The sequence below is a fragment of the Tenrec ecaudatus genome, chromosome 14 (genome assembly GCF_050624435.1).
Source record: "Tenrec ecaudatus isolate mTenEca1 chromosome 14, mTenEca1.hap1, whole genome shotgun sequence".
NCBI lineage: Eukaryota > Metazoa > Chordata > Mammalia > Afrosoricida > Tenrecidae > Tenrec > Tenrec ecaudatus.
The window spans coordinates 112,840,115-112,857,824 of record NC_134543.1 but is presented as its reverse complement, the minus strand read 5'-3'; the positions used below and the strand labels follow the sequence as shown (position 1 = coordinate 112,857,824).

At 41.0% G+C, this 17,710-nt stretch overlaps 1 protein-coding gene and 1 pseudogene across 1 annotated transcript in view; both read left to right on the top strand.

The window, feature by feature from the left end:
• The window catches only part of DMXL2 (Dmx like 2), a 137,497-nt gene that overhangs the window by 20,918 nt on the left and 98,869 nt on the right, over positions 1-17,710 (top strand). Inside the window, exons 2-6 of the mRNA XM_075530590.1 lie at positions 9,177-9,302; positions 13,130-13,201; positions 15,439-15,517; positions 16,481-16,616; positions 17,295-17,361. Coding sequence (XP_075386705.1) covers positions 9,177-9,302; positions 13,130-13,201; positions 15,439-15,517; positions 16,481-16,616; positions 17,295-17,361 — 480 coding nt within the window. The remainder of the gene's footprint in view (positions 1-9,176; positions 9,303-13,129; positions 13,202-15,438; positions 15,518-16,480; positions 16,617-17,294; positions 17,362-17,710) is intronic.
• Positions 6,521-7,313, top strand: LOC142426439 (zinc finger CCHC domain-containing protein 9 pseudogene; annotated as a pseudogene).

Here is a 17,710-nt window from a genome sequence, read left to right as displayed (position 1 = left end):
GGTCAGTAGTTCGAAACCACAAGTAGCTCTGCAGGAGAAATATGAGGCTTTTCACCCCGTACGGAAACCCAAAGAGGCAGCGTAGGGTCAGTACAGGCTGGCATCAAGTGGACGGCAGAGGGTGTGGTTTGGGGTCTGGTGAGCGTGCGTAGCCTTGTTTGAAGAGGTCAGCAGGTTGATGTGAGATCCCCTTAGAGCAGGTGGGTCCTCGTCCAAGATGACCGGTACCCTTATCAGAGAGGACATTTCCTCAGAGGGCGGGGGAAGGGAAGGGAACTAGGCTGCTACGCAGCTGCAGGGGAAGGCCCACACTGCTGAGAGGTGTCTCTGAGTCCTTACAAGGAATCAGTCGACTCCCCCTGACTTCCAAACAAGAACAAAAACATCTTGATGTGGATTTCAGCTTCTAGAACCACGAGGCCGTCAGTTTCTATTCTTACCAGTCACCCAATTTGTGTTGTTTTGCTCCGGCGGCCCTCACCAACTCGTGTAGGTGTCTGTATTGAGCAGAAGGCAAGGAGGCTCTCTTGGGCAATGTCTGTGACTCTGGTGCCATATCAGGGCTTTGTCTTCGTTGTAAGAGCTTTCATGGGTCAACATTGGCCTCTGAAGACCATGCTCAGTAGACAACTGGAAAACAAGCAAATAAGCATCAAAGCCCAGCTGTCGCTTCAGCTTCTGGTCTCTGCGTGGAGCAAAGATCACTGCAGCAACGAAGGATTTGGGCGAGTTTATGTCATTACCCACCAGGGAGAACCAAATGGAAGAAGATGGCCATTAGTCAAATGGAAAAGAATACAAAGAGGTCTGACTTTGAACCCCAGCCCCACGTGTTTATTGTGGGACTTTATGATGTTGCTTAAATACTGCACAATGCCATTTCTTTATCTAAAAGTGGATTAGTAACCAATTCCTAGGATTGCATTGTTGCAGTCTTGAAAACGGACGAGGGGGTAGAATGCACAGTCCAAGGGGGCGTGGCTGTCTGAGACTGTAATTCCTTATTTTTTATTTTTATGAGGAATAGGGTTCTCTTTCTTATTCTTTTTTAACAAAATCATTTTATTGGGGGCTCATACAACTTATCACAATCCACACATACATCAATTGTATAAGGCATATTTGTACGTTTGTTGCCCTCACCATTCTCAAAACATTTGCTCTCCACTTAATCCCTTGGCATGAACTCCTCATTTCCCCCCTCCCTCTCTTCCCTCATGAACCCTTGATAATTTATAAATTATTATTTTGTCATATCTTGCCCTGTCCGACGTCGCCCTTCACCCACTTTTCTGTTGTCCAGGGACTGTAATTCTTTACAGAGGTAGAAAGCCTCATCTTTCTGACATGAAGCCACTGGCGATTTCAAACCGCTGACTGTGTGTGTGGTTGTCAGCGGGCGGTGTGGCCCTGTAAAGCTGTTCTAGTCTGTGGGGCGCGGTGAGTCAGAGTAGGCTCCAGGGCAGCGGGTTTGGTTCGGAGTACAGTACTTCTTAGTGTGCTTTCAGTAAGTAGTACTTCTTACAGTTATTTCCAGACTCTTAATAACAGGTGCCTTCAGTTGTCAAGAGTGGAGTACATATTCACATCAATCAAAACACCCTCTCAGAGATGTAGGAGTTGAACAATATCATTCTCAACAGAGAATTTTTTGTTAAGAAACCTTGTTAAACTAGACAAACCTCTCATCATTCCTAAAACATCCTGGCTTGTCAGTGCTTTGTTTATTCTGTGAAACTTAGATACATTTAGCTAAATCATTGAAATTAAGCTTTACATTTTTATCGTATAACTCAGGATGTTAAAGCATCCATCTGTTTCAAAGAAAATATTAGATACACATCTATCTGTATTCTATGGTATTCTATGAAAGGTCATATTGTGTAAGCTGTTCTATTTTCCTTTTGCACTTTAATTGACCTAAGACTTAAAGGAAATTAGAGAAATCAGAATTTCAGTATTTGTAGGATATGAGTGTTTGTGTTTCTGGGAACGGTGTAGTCCAGTGTTTATAAACCTACCCTGAAGTTAGGACTGAATGATGCTGTAACTGTACCTGGTCAGATAGACCTAGAGATAATTACCTGCAATGACTCCAAACCCCCTAGGGAAGGGAGCAGAGCCACGATGGCAAACGGTTACCTGCTTGCCTACAGTTTGAAGCCATCGTAAGCTCCTCAGGAGAAATATGAGGCTGTCTACACCCATAGAGATTTTGGTCTCGGAAACCCATAGGGGCAGTTCTGCTTTGTCCTGTGAGATCCTGTAAGTTGGTATCGACTTGATGGCAGTGAGTGTGCCTGTGAGGGAAGGAAGGAATGGCTTTGCTATGGTAACAATAGGATACTAATTCAGAGTATCTTATGACTTTATTTAATCTGATTTTAGATAGTATTTTAAGATGTTCAAGTGTAGCATTTCATTAAGGTACAAGAAGAAGGGCTGTTTGGCTTTTTAGTCTCAAAGAATTGACAAGACTTTTATAACCACATTTTGGATATCACAACTGAAAATCAAAGAATCTTGATAATAACAAATCAAGTTTCAAATCTTATATAATTACTGTGGGATAATATGTGTTTTAGTCCAGGTAGACTAGAGAAACAAATCCATAGAAACGCTTATGTGGACAAGAGAGAGTTTTATATAAAGGGTAATTGTGCATTAAGAAAGCATTCCCACCCAGTCCAGTCCAAGCCCATCAGTCTGATATTAGCCCATATGTCCAATCCAATCCAGAAAGTCCTCCTCACACTCAGGAAACACATGCAAGGACGCCCAATGCAGGACCATCACAGGCCAGTGGGTAGAAAGTCTTTGGATCCAGTGGTGTTGTAAGTAATTCAGCTCTGGCATAGGTCACAGTGTGGCTTCTCTGGGTCCAGAGGTCTGCATTAGGGTCGGTCCATGTGGCTTCTCAGGGATGTCTGGCAGGAAGTCAGAGAGAGAGAGAGAGAGAGAGAGAGAGAGAGAGAGAGAGAGAGAGAGAGAGAGAGAGAGAGGGAGGGAGGGAGGGAGGGAGGGAGGGAGGGAGGGAGGGAGGGAGAGAGAGAGAGAGAGAGAGAGAGAGAGAGAGAGAGAGAGAGAGAGAGATGTCTCCTGCCTCCGAGGAGGAAAATACAGCAGTTCCCAGAATTCTCAGAAGGCCATGCCCACACAGAGGTCTCCTTGGCTATCTCTGAATTGACAGGCTAGACTCCACGCCTACACGCTTAATCCTCAAATTGACACCAGATTATGTAACTACCACAATATGGCGTACCATGCACTTTGCCTTAAGACATGATTCTCATAGAGACTCTAATGAATGCTCTTGGGACCCAGGGACAAAGGCACACATTCACACAACTTTGAACATGATTTTCAGGAGTTCAGAGATCTCCTGAGACCATTTATGGCTCATTAAACTTGCAAGTTGATTCTCATCATTTCCAGCAGGCCCCAAACCTTAGTTGGAATTGGACAGATTTGGTTTCAAGTATAAGGAAATTTGGTTAGTGTTTTGCACTGGGCTGCTAATTGGAAGATTGGTAGTTCAAATCCACCGACTGTACCTTAGGAGAAAGATGAGGCTCTCTGCTTCTGGAAAGATTTACAGCCTCCGAAACCCTATGTACAAGTTGCTATGAGTCAGAATCGATTTGATAGCAGTAGATGAGTGGGTGGTTCTCTCCATAAAAGGTTAAAACTAACGAGGATCATTATTTTATTTTATTAAAAATCATTTTGTTGGGGGCTCGTACAATGCTCATCACAATCCACGCATGCATCCATTGTGTGTAGCACATGTGTATGTTTGTCGCCCTCATCCTTCTCATGAGGGTCATTATTTTAAAAGCTTTTCTTTGACTTAAGAGCTTGTGCTGTGGAACTCTTATCTCCTGTTAGTTTTATCAACTCACTGCAGGTGACTCACAATGACCCTGGAGGAGCTCTGGCGGTGCAATGATTAGGGGCTTGGCTGCTAACCACAAGGCCAGCAGTTCAAACCCCAGCCGCTCTGCAGAGAAAGACGGCATTCTGCTTCTGTAGAGATGCCAGGCTTGGAAACCCAGTGGGGCACTTCTTCTCTGCCCTACAGTGTCACTGAGTTGGCATTTAATTCAGTGGCAGTGAGCTCAGTTGCTCTTTGTCATCATAAGGACAGGTCAACCATTAAGGGTCCTCCCACACAAATGGCAGGAAATGGTGTTTTCCTAATGCTTTTCTTCTTGGGCCTCAAGGGTGTGCACGAACCTTTGCGGTGCACTGGTTTCGAGCTGGACTGCTGCCTGCAAGGTTGGCAATTTGAAACCAGCAGCAGCAGCTCAGTGGGAGAAAGATGGAGCTTTCTACTCTCCTGAGACTTACGTCTCAGAAACCCACAGGGGCAGTTCTACCCTGTCCTACAGGGCCACCGTGAGTCGGCAGTGACTCGATAGCAGCGAGCTCCAATTTCTTTTCCCCTTTAGTTGAGTGTGTGCAGGGGCTGGACAAACCAGATCCTTGACTTTGAGAGAAACCTAGGTCAGTATTTCCAGAAGAAGCCCTGACAAAGCAGTGGTTAAATCCTTGGCTGCTAACCCAAAGAGCAGGCACTCCATAGGTAAAAGAGATGGCCATCTGCTTTCATAAGGATTGGAAACCCTTTGGAATATTCTATTCTTCCTTGTAAGGCCACTGAGAAAATGGCATGAAGCCAATGTGACCTCCTCCGCCTCCCAAGGCCGATGCCCACAAGGCAGAAGTCAGACATGTCTCCATCCTCCTTCCCTTTCTGTCCTGTTCCAACATCAACTGCCCTGCCCACAGCTCGTTCTGCTTTTCGTTTGGGTTCTGTAGCTTATTGCAGTGGCCACACACAGCTCACGGACAGTGGTCCTAATTTTGGAGTTTATTAGGGAAGGTAACAGGTGAGCAATGCTCCAGATACAGTTTTTTAGTCAGGGCAGTTTCTCCTCTGACCCTCAGCTTTCTGGCTTGACCTCTGTCCTGCTTGGACAGGGTTACCAGGCTCTTTGAGTGCTTCTAGTACATGCCCAAAAGTCATGCCATGCTGCTGTCAGCCTCAACTCAAAGGCTTCATTGGTCAGCAAATCCAGCTCCCACATGTAAGTACCGAGAGGCATCCCACTTGGCAAACTAGCCTCTTGCCCCAAAGTACTCTGCTTTACTTGGTCTGCGGACTGGGGGTTCGCCACCTGGTCTCAGGTGCTGGCTCTGGTTCTGCTGCTGCTGCTCATCTGGTGTCGAAGCGGTCTTCTGGATCAGCGAGGTTCCGTGTGCAGTGATCGCAGGGTCCCTAGGATGTACTCCATGTCTCGCTGCTCTTTCTTGTTGGCAGTGAGATTCCTCGCTTCCTGCATCTGAGAGGGCTCCTTTTTACCCGGTAGGATGGCAGTTACAGTTAGCCCTGTTACCAAGCACGCAACGGAATCATACAATCCAATCGTTGTCTCCTCTGCTTTCTAACCCAGACCCATCAGGAAAAGGAAGGTCATTTATTGGGCGCAACCTTGCCTGCGGCTTGAAGAGCCACGTGAAATCATTCACTGCCTGGCAGTCACTGAGTTGGAATCCACTTGATGGTAGCAGGTTTGGTATTTTTGGTTTTGTTTATCGCAGGCCACTGGTGTCCGGTGCTGAGACTGCAGGGGTAAACCAAGGCCTGGTCCTCGATCTGGTGGACCTTGCAGACGGCAAACGCAGATTTGTTGAGGTCATTAGTGCCTCTGAGGCCTCAGGCTCACAATGCCTGTAGTTTAATAACCCTTGATCAGTTCCCCATTCTTCCACACTTGGGTTATTTGTGGATTAGACTTTTAAGAAAAATGCTCACGAATAATATTCTTCTATATTTTCGCCAGCTGCTCGTAGGCAGTCACTGTCACTCATAGCAGTCCTACACGTGGTTGTCAGGTCGTCAGTCTTAATGGGAGCAGACAGCCTCAGCTTTCTCTGATTGAGCAGCTGGTGGATTTGAATTGACCTCTCAGTTATCAACCCAATGTCTAATGTCCGTAGCCATGTAAGTGGTTATTGCTTTCTATGAGTGATTATCTCCTTTGTCCAAACTTTGCTTTGCTTTTGATAAACTTTTTTTGGTATTTGTAAAAATTTGAGTTGTAAACATTTGTATAGAAGTTGCAAGATTTTGTTAACTGGAAGTTTTAGTAACCAGTAGAAATCATGTTCATCTTCCTGTCTGGCATGTTTTCTTCCATTTTCTCTTCTACTGGAAGCCACTTGTGGACCTCCAGGCTTAGGTTATGGATTTATTTATATATTTTTAGGTTATGGATTTAGATGCCATCACATGCCAGTGCTGGCTGTTGGATACCTATATCTTATAGAGCATGGCGACATTGCTTATGAGTGTGGAATTAGTGGGACACAATTAACCACCATATAAATTCTACATTTCCGTTGCTTTAATGAAGATTTTTCAGTTTGAGAATTAAGTTATTTTGGGTGTTCAATCATAAGTAGAGTTTAGCGTGGGCCTTCCCGGCACGATTGATCAGGTACAGCTTGGGAAACCATGACCAGGTGGGTACGAGTTATGGCCACAGCTATCAAGAGATCCTTGGCAGCAGGATAGGAAGAAGGGACCCAATGACGGAGGAAGTCAAAGCCAAGCCAAAGGGAAATCATTCAAAGCCCATGGACTGTCGCTTAAAAATGACACACTCCAAACAAAACAAAAAGAAAAAAAGAGTACTTAAAAATGAAGATGTGAATGGGTTCATGGAATACCTAAGGCAGAGCTCACAGGTGGCTCACAATGGGGAGAGGGGGCCGCTGTCCATGCGGAAATCAGGGAAGACATTGTACTTGCTCTACAGAAAGACAGTCGGAGGGAAGGAAGAAGATTAAAAAGGCAAACAGCAGAGAAAAATGCAATGGTCTGTTTCCATTGTAGACAACCTGGACATGGGGTTGCAGACTGCCCAGCTGCCCTTACCACTCAAGATACAGGCACTGCACTGTTACCGATGCGGGTCCACAGAGCACGAAATAACTAAGTGCAAAGCTAAAGTGGACATAGCTCTTGGTGAATTTCCTTTTGCAAAATGTTTCATGTGTGGGGAGATGGGCACGTGTCCAGATCTTGTCCTGAGAACCCCAAGGGCGTCTATGCTGATGGTTGTGGCTGCAGACTTTGTGGGTCCGTGTAACACTCTCAGAAAGACTGCCCAGGAACGAAGAACTCCGATCGAGGGGTCACGGTTGGTCGCTGCGAAATGGGAATGAGTGCAGACCATGAAGACATTTTGGATGCTCCCAAGCTGCAGGCACCCCAAACCAAGTTGCCCAAAGTTGTTCATTTCTGAACATGTCTGCTTCACCAGAGGGCGCTGGACTTCCTCTCACGGCGAAGCCTCGTGTCCTGAGTTTGACCAGCCCAGGAGGACCTTCTTCCACTACTTGGAGAACCCCATGGAAAAAAGTCCTCGATGTTTACATGAACGTCTCCAAAGCACAATGAACACACAGAACCTTGGTATACGTAGGCTGTTAATGTACCTGATTTTAACAATCCCCCTTTTCTTAAAAAGCAATCATGCATTAATGCAAACCAGCTGTAAACAAAAGGTCTATTTGCCTTTGAAGATCACCTTTACTCATCATGTTTTCGTCAAAATAGAAATCTTATTATTACAATAGAAATGTATTTAAAATGGCCACAAAATTGCTGTATTTTTATAGTATGGAATAAAAGTCATTACTTGGCAAAAAAAAAAAGTAGAGTTTGGAAAAATAAGAAGAACCCCCCAACTACCCCCATCATTCCTTATGTCATAAAATTCACAGAGTTGCGAAACGGGAAGAGCGTACAGCAGGAAATGTGGCAATGGGGAGAGATGTGGTTTTGCTCAGTGCAGTTACGTTGGACAGGAGATTCTTCCAGGAATCTATGTGCTATAATTTGTTTTCTAGGCCACAAAGTTATATTTGTCCAACCCTTTTATACGCTGTTATGCAAATAAGTTTCTTTTGTAATTTCCTTTGTTTGGTCGGTGCCGTGCTCCACTCTGGGTTGATTTCCTTCCTCCCTCCTGCAGGTGAGGGGCCCGAGGACACCTGGTGCTCCAGGCGGTCACCAGGACTCTTGATGCATTCAAGTTGAGACTCTGCCCCATGCGCGTAATTCCGCCTTGGGAGTTCACGTCTACTTAAGTGGCTCTTACCGCTGTGTGGGAATGTGTTGGAAAATGCATGTCTGGTGCCTACCGTGATCTTTCTGCAGCTGGGTACACAGATGCCGCCTTCAGTGCCTTATTAATTTCAGATGAACGTTGTATTCTTTTTTAAACTAATAACCCATTTTATTGGAGGCTCTTACAGCTTTTATAACAATTGTATAAATGTACATATGCCGCCATCATCATTTTCAAAACATTTTCTTTCTGCTTGAGCCATTGGTATTAGCTCCTCTTCCCCCCCTCCCTTCCCCATCCTTCCACCCTCATGCACCCCTGTTAAATTATTATTATTTTCATATATTATACCATCCACTGTCTCCCTTCGCCCACATTTCTGTTGTTTGTCCCCTGGGTTGGGTGTGTGTGTGTGTTACACGTCGATCATTGTAATCGGTTCCCTGTTTCTCCCCCCACCGTCACCCCACCCTCATGGTATTGCTACCTTCATTACTGTTCCCGAGGGGTTTATCTGTCCTGGATGCTGTGTGTTCAGAGCTCTTATCTGTACCAGTGCACGTATTCCGGTCTAGCCGGATTTGTAAGGTAGAGCTGGGCTCAGGATAGTGGGGGGTGGGGGGTAAGAAGAAGAAGCATTAAAGAACTAGAAAAATGTTGTGTGTCCTTCGTTGCCTTGCTGCACCCTGGCTGACTCATTCCTTCCTTGGACATTGTATTCTTAAGGGTTTACTGAAATGAGCTCTGGAGAGAAACTCAGTCCTGAGTATCTGTGACCTGCAGGAACAGAGTCCAAAGTGTCTGAAAATGGAACACTTTCCTTACTACTGACAGTTGTTGACTGATAATTCACATGCATTATAGCTATATTCTGGTACAACTTTTAAGGCTCTTTTTGAAAATGGAGATTGTCATGTTAGTGGATATTCTTGTACAAGTACACATTATGATGGGAACAAAGTCTAAGATAAACTATTACACAAAAATAATGTAAAAATTGTAAATCTCACATATTGTAAAACTTTTTGTTTTTAGGCATATGGATCAGGCTGTGATATTGTTATTTTGGCCAACGACTTTGAGTGTGTGCAGATAATTCCTGGTGCTAAGCATGGAAACATCCAAGTCAGCTGTGTGGAGTGTTCTAACCAACATGGAAGAGTAAGGCATTTAATTACTTTATGCAATGCCATCTTTAAAAAAATGATTCTTTTTATCATTTTATTGGGAGCTCTTACAGATATCATAACATTCTGTAATTCAATCACATCAAGCAGTATTGTATAATTGCTATCACAACCCATTTCAAAACATTTTTTTTCTTCTTGAACTTGAAAATGCCATTTTTAATTGTGTTTAGTAGTCTCAAAATATCCTTTGTCATATAAGGCTTGCTGTAAGTTTTAATAATAGAACTGGTTAATGTAGTTCTAGTTGGGAGGTATAAAGTGATAGGTTGTATACAAATTGCAATGTACCATTAAACTGATAATCTGATCATTATTCTACAACCAAATATACTGTCTTGGAAGATCTGTAGATCTCATAATCCTGTGTGTACCGATATTCTGCCAGTTGATAATTCCAGATGTTATTAAGCAGGGAAGTAAATGGTCATCATAAAAATTTTATCAGTAAATTCGATCAGTTGTTAATATCTTACATGCTATTAGTCCCATGGTTGGTGCTTTCTGTTAATTGAATAAAAGTTTATATGTTAAATGAAGGATCTTATAGTTCCCTGGTTTCAACTTTAGCATATTTGCTATATAGCCTGACAATTCAGTACATCTGATATACTATATAGTCGTTGAATAACTCTTCAAGAATATAGAAAGGAAGTTTTTTACTTATAGTAATTTAAATAACCTTAGTGTTGTGGAAATGGTTCTTTACTGAGTAGCAAATTTTATCAAGAATGTAATAAATTATAGTATTCACTTCGACCAGTATAAATCATGCAAATTTATGTTGAATGATACATTATGATTCCTTTTTATGCCACTTCCTTTTTCTGGCTTGCTCCAAGCTTTAATATTTATGTAAGTGTTCACTATTTGGCAATCCAATGATATAGGATATAGGACCTAGTATTGAAACACTGAATTTCTTGCTGTTTTTTTTCCGAGTTACTTGTTGCTTGGTTTCCTGATTTTTTTCCAGTTCTTCTCCTAACCATTGCTTAACCTTATTTATTTATTTTTTTTGCTTAACCTTATTTTACAAAACACCAAGTCTCAGGTTTCACACATTAATTTTTCATTGCTCTTCTTCCAAGCCCAAGCAAGGCAGCTCTAAAACCTGCTCAGAGAAACTGGTTGTTTGATAGTCATCAGAGATGAGTTTTCATAAATGATTTATGTGCTGGGGATAATCTCAATTAACAGATTCTCTAGGGGCACAGCGTTTAAAAATGTACAACTGTGGTGTTCATAACAATGGAAAGCAGAGCACCTGTTTCTCCTTGCTACCTGGTTGAAGGTAGAAGGCAAAATCGGACCTCCTTGACATCTTGTCTCGAGCCATCCTCTTTGACCCCCTTCCCTGATCCTTGTGGTTTTAACTTGCACACTGTGACTTTGTTAGCGGGTATTGCCTTCCATTCCCCGATTGACATATTGAATGAGACTTTTTTTTGGGAAGGTGCAGGTGTTGTTTCCACAACCAAGTATTTTAAGTCCTTTCACCCCGCCCATTGTGGGTTCAGACCGTTTTCTTGGAAAGAATATTAAATAGTAAATCACAGCCAAGGACCACTTTTTGACCGAGAATACCTTGAAATCACTGTTGATTCCCTTGCACCTAGAGGAGGCCAAACTGGGCACTGGCCGTGAAGGAATAATTAGCAAGTAGGTTCTGATAGTAATCAGGAACGGAGAAATTTATGTTTTGTCCTGTTAGATCTAAGTCTACGTATAGCAAAATCTTTCTGGTCATAAACCCTACATTGAAATCCAAGAGCAACATGGATTCAGCTCTTAGCCCCCCAGACAATGGATTTTTCCTCAGCCAGTTTTTCTAGCCCTTCCTTTAGACCAGTGGTTCTCAACCTTCCTAATACCGCGATCCTTTCACACAGCTCCTCATGTGGTGGTGACCCCCAACCATAACATTATTTTCCTTGCTACTTCATCACTGTCATTTAGCTACTGTTTTGAATCGGGCGACCCTGGGAAAGGGTCGTTCGACCCCCCCCCCCAAAGGGTTCGTACCCCACAGGTTAAGAGCCGCTGCTTTAGATGGTTTTTCTAATTGGGATTTTCTGTTCTCTGGTAATATTTAGGTCATTTCATGTGATGTCTATTTTAATACCTATTACTTTTTTACATCTTTTTCTACTTTTCAATAGTTTTTCTAGTTTCACTGGATCATAAAGCTTTTGACAGTTGTAACTTTTAGATATATTTCTAAAGTTATTTCTGCATTGTAAAATAGTTAAATACTTATTATAGGAAAACATTTTCTCTGAATAAACCAACCTTATATTTGCTAAATAAAATTAACCTCTCCAACAGAGAAGACATTCTTAAGCCTGATACTTTTTCATATATATATTAATATGTTTATTTATATATAGACTTAAAAATTTCTGTTATCTTTTAATTAAATTTTTCATGAACTTTTCGCACACACACGCGAAGGTTTGTAACAAAACATTCATACTAGAATTTCAGTTTATTATACACCCATGGGTTTATTTGACTGCAGGTTTGTTCTCTCTGTAATACGGTGTCTCACTCTTGTTAGAGGACCTTCAAGAAAAAAAAAAGAGACTTAAAATGTATTGCCAAAGATCAGTTCGTTCCAAGAACTGATCTTTCTGTTAGTCTTTTAACCAAGATGGAAGCTAATGAGGATAACCTTATGGAATGAATTGTAACTGGGGATGAGTCTTGGATTTCCCAGTATGATTCAGAGAGGAAGATCCAATCAGAACCATGGCTTCTGAAGGGATCGGTGGGCCAGAGAGGTCAGCTCCGAAGGCTCTGGCAGCTGCTTTGTTGGCATCCCAAAGAGGTAATCTGGATAGAGTTCCTTGAAGGGCACAGAATGATCACTGGGCATAGTATAAAAAGTTTGAAGAAATTTGTGGAAAATGGCCAGCAAAATTGCATCGAGATTTTCCCATCACAACATTGTACTCCATATCCGAGGGTAGCAAGGGTGACCTAGGAGAATTTCCCCGGGAAACATTTCGGCCAGCTACCCCACAGCATGTATCGTGCCTCTACAGATTATTTTTTGTTTGTTTCTGAAACTCAAATGCAGGCGTCCTCAAACTACGGCCTGCGGGCCACATGCGGCCCCCCGAGGACATTTATCCAGGCCAGCGGGCGTTTTTGCCCTGTTTCGTTTTTTACTTCAAAATAAGATGTGTGCAGTGTGCATAGGAATTTGTTCATAGTTTTTTTTTTTAAACTATGGTCCGGCCCTCCAGCGGGTCTGAGGGACAGTGAACTGGCCCCCTGCTCAAATGTTTCAAATAATCTTTTCAAAGGAAATGAATTGAACCCCTGAGAAAGTCTACAGTCTCAAAACGTACAACACGTTTAAAAGTCAGGGGAGTGTTGGCGAGATGGAAGCATCACCGCAGAAGCGCATAGAAGTGTATGGAGGAGATGCCAAAGAAACAGTAACGTGGCGTTTCACTATTGTTCATTAAGGGTTTCTGCGACGCTATAGCAGTGCGTTGTGACTTTTCTCTGTGTACAGGAGTGGACTTCAAAAAGTTGGTGGAAAATAGAATGAAAAGCGAGTGGAATTTTTCCATGAATTTTTTGTAGCTCCCTCGTATGTGTATGTATGTATGTAGGTATGTATGTATGCGTATATAAAAATAAAGTCAATAATTTTACTACGGCTTGGTTGAAAGTTAATACGGTATTGGGATTGTGTTGCATACAATGAGTTTATATATAATTATTTTAAGGCGGTTATCTGTATTGGACTTTTCCCTAAATGTTCATGGTTTATTTATTGTTTTTCAGATTGCAGCTTCATATGGTAATGCTGTTTGTATTTTTGAGCCCTTGGGCATAAATTGTCATAAGCGAAATTGTGTAAGTATTGAATGATAGAAACTTTAGATTCTGGTTAACTTTAGAATCCAGTTGATTCAGTGAAGAGCTTATCAGCCTTATGATAAGATCATTGACAATTCCTAGGGATGTTTTTTAGGTCTTTTAGGACTTCAAGTTTCCAGAATATTGCTAATTGAGATAAAAGAACTTTATTTAATTTTAGGTGAAAGTTTAATAGCAAATTCAGTTTACAGTTAGCAATTTTTCTATAAAATTTACCATGACATTGGATCCATTTCCCACAATCTTGTCAACAGTCTCATTACTTCCCTTCTGTTCGTTGTGTTTCTGTTGACCTAGCTTCCCTTGCCTCTCCGTACCTTCTCATTTTTGCTTTATAGTAAATGTTCACCATTAGTGTCATGCAGTTGATTATTGAAGGAAGCACATTATTCAGGGATAATATTGTTTATTATATAAACCAACCATTTGTTTGGCTGAAAGGTCACCTCTGAGAGTGACTTGAGCTCGAACTTCAAAGAGTATCCTGTCTGTCTTTTCTTTTGGTCCAGTTTGAGCTTTTTTTGGAATTTGAGTTTTGATCTACATTTTTCTCCCATTCTATCCGGGATCCTCTATTGTGCCCCAGATCAGAACAGTCCATAGTGGTAACGAGGTTTCAGACCAGATGAAGCTGTGGTTTACTAATTGAGATTTACCTGCTAATTGAGATCCACTCTAGACTAAACTACTATTTCTTCCCTCAGAATCTTCCAGATTCATAGTGGGTGCTGTAATTATATGTCATCTTACTTAATATTCAGAAAATGCTATCTTATGAATGTTATTAGTTACATTAAAAATTACTATGAGCATTAGAACTTCACTAAATAGTCAAAACTACAAATGTACATATTTTCAAAGTGATTTTTAAAAATGGAATTCTTAAATAGGTTAAAAGAAGTTTAAAGAAGCATTAAAAGAAGTAGTTTTGATATTTTTTTGAGTATATGTGCGTATTTGAATATTTCCTTTTACATTTCTAACAATAGTGTAAGTTAAAATATTAGTTTTTTCCCTCCTGTAATCATATTATGAAATGGCTCCTAAATTTTAGACCTCATATTAAAAATTCAAGTTCTCAGGCCTCAAGCTCTAAATTTCTGCTATGTTCATAGATTATACTTGGAGAATCTCCAATGAAATGAATATTAGCAATGTACATAATTTTAGGAATGACAAATTATTACTATAGAGTTATTTAAATTCTGATCTGGTGGTTTGTTCAACAGTGGTAGAGTTTAAAAATAACATTTACCCCCCTCCACTTGATTAAAAATAGGATTATGTTATATGAAACTGCAGTTATATGTTTTTAAATTTTCCTGCTAAGCAAGCGTAGGCACAAAACCTTAAATAATATTGTTAAATATTTGTAAAATATCTAAAGAAAAGATTAAATATTAGATTAACTTTTCTTGCCAAGAGATTAATGTACAACACATGTAAGGTTATCTATCTATCTATCTATCTATACTATCATGAAAGGGCATTTTATAGTTATAGCTTACAAAGAAGATCTAAATTTTGTTTACTTAGCTACTGTCTCTACTTTCAAAGGTCTTTGACTTTTAAAAGCTTAATACATCTTTCCACCTTTTACAACGTAAATGTTAAAGGATAAAAATTGTTCAAATCAAAGTAAGATAGTTTAAATGTGTAGATGATTGTTAACTCTTTGGAAGTGATTCTGATTTTCTTGTAGATGTGGGAGTTATAGGATCATGCCAATATGCATTTCTAATGTGTATTAATTATTATTATACATGTGAGGGAGTGTCTGCGTAGTATAAGTGGTTGGCTGATAATTTAAAAATGGGCACTTTGAGCCTGCCCAGAGGTGCTTCACCAGAAAGGCCCAGAGATCTTTGGGAAAACCAGCCACTGAAACTCCCGTGGAACAAGTGCACCCTGATGCACATGGGGCTGTGGGAAGTGGCGTCGGCCCCGTGGTCACCATTACAGAGAAGGCAGGAACCCTAGAGGACATGCTTTGTCTGGGCCTGGCAAGCAGCCCAGTGTGGTAGACTAAATGGCAAGTTACTGTTTTTAAAATAGTTCATGTGTTAAAGACAAGACATTGTTTTAAAAATAATAGTAAAATATTTGCATTTTTGTTGGTTATAGAGAAGATCACTTGTTGAAGAAAATGATAGTATCCATAGATGTTATTTTACAAGTTGTCTTTTTCTTTTTCCCCACGCTTCATGTTTCAGCAATTAAAGTGTCAATGGCTTAAAACTGGGCAGTTTTTTTTGAGTTCTGTGACATACAACTTAGCTTGGGACCCGCAAGGTATTTACCGATTATTTTCAGAAACTATGAAAATTAAATATTTGTTTAAAATGTATGACTACAATGTGAAATAGTCCTTCTTAATAAGAAAATGATCAATAATATGTTTTCTTTTTGCTAATGACTTCCCCCCCCACTGCTTTTTATTCCCCAAAAGGTTTATTGGCACATAATTTACAGATCATACGATTCAATAATTCAGTAGTTCAGATGTTCAATCGTATCAAGGTACAGTCACTGCCACATCAATCTTAGAGCACCCGTCCCCCGTCCCAAACACTGCTTTTTTAGCGGTACTTAGCTAAGCTCTAGGAGCCCTGGTGCTGTAGCGGTTATGTGTTGGGCTGCAGTCGCCGTGGTCCATAGTTCAAAGCCACCAGGAGCTCCGTGGGAGAAAGAGTGGGCTTTCTACTCCCGTCAACAGTTAACAGTCTTGGAAGCCCACGGGTGTCGTTATGAGTCAGCAGTGATGCGATGGCAGTGAGTTTTTAACCAAGCTGTGCTTTTGACCCCTCTCCCTAGACTCCTTGATTCTAAAGAACAGTGATGATTTGTTCTTCCGTTACCGTGTGCCGCAGTGTAATCTTATTATATTTATTACTGAAGGGTAAAATCAGAAGTAAAGCCGGGCCAAACCCCGCCTTGATTTGGCATCGTTTGCACTTCAGGAAAGTGCTAGCTTTCATTTCCAACAATTAGAAACTTAAGTATTTCATGTCGAAAATCAGATTTCACCAATTTGTTAGATGTATCAGTTTTGAGTGATTTGTTAATCAACTTTTGTGTGTTTGACAAAAGACTTACCCTGATTCACAACAGTTCCTTGTAAAAGCGTTTCACTTCTGCTCCCAAATCTATGCCACGAATGACTTTTTTTTTTGCCTAGCAGATTCTTAGATATATGCCAAATATTTTTTATAGATATGTTGCTTATTTGTTGCATCTTATGTACCTTATTTTCAGATAACAGACTCTTGACTGCAACGGAGTCGATTCAGTTGTGGGCTCCCCCAGGAAGTGACATTCTGGAAGAAGAAGAAGAGATCGATCATAAAATTCCTCCTGCCTTAAATGATTGGAAATGCATTTGGCAGTGCAAGTTAGTATCTAGCTCAGTGGTTTATTAATTAAGAAAAATGCTTTATAAAATAAGTTCCTTTTCCTTTGAGCTTTAATTTTTGGTGCTGTGATTGCATTTTGAAGCCAAACAAGTAGCTATTTCTTTGCTGAGACCAATTAGTATATTGTCCATCAACCTGAGTTACAGATGAGGGTTTTTAAAAGGGTCAAGATATTTCCATAGTAGTGGTCCCAGACTTTGGGTTGGTGTGGGCTCATGGGAACCACTCATTGACGGGTGAGAGATGGATGGCATGGCCCCCGTGGGGTGGGGGTGGGGAAGAGGTCGTGGTCATTCAATAGGAGGGTGGCGAATCCATTGGCATTAAATGGGCATGTGAAGGGCACCGGTTAGGCCACTTGATGAGTTCAAGTTTTTAACGTGTTACATGATACCCCACATTCTTGTTACTTGCATTCATCTTTGGTTCCCCAAATGAACTTCGAACTATTGGTTTAACAAATGAATTAATAATTTTTAAGGTCACATATTTTATGTATAATTTTAGGAAGTCGAAAACATTTGACCTTCTTGTTCTGTGATTGTGACTGTTGTTACGGAAACATCATTTTGACCATTTATATATGCACAGCATTTACATACATAGATGTTATACAGTAGATTTAAAAACTTTAATTGTCTTTTTTTTTTTTTAAGAACCTCAGTATCCGTACATTTGATGGAATGGTCTCCTGATGGTGAATATTTTGCTACTGCTGGAAAGGTAAAAGGACCAAGCAGTTACCACCACAGCCACCCCAAACTAAGAAAACAATAAAAAATGCCCATTACGCAGTCTCTGTTTCCTCGAATGTGTAATTAGAATATGCCTGCCTGCAGAGCTGGTCTGAGGAATGCAGATAGGATCAGGGAGGAACTGGTGTGTCCCCCACAAGCATTAGGCAGTTGGTAAATGAAGACTACTATTATTCTTAGCGTTCTTTGACCTTCCTTCATTTGGGTTTGATTTTTTTTTGTTTACACATAGCATATGTACCTAATCTGAAAACGCAAAATTATATTATTGGATTCACAATGAAAAGAAGCACTCCTCTACTTCATCCTTTTCTATC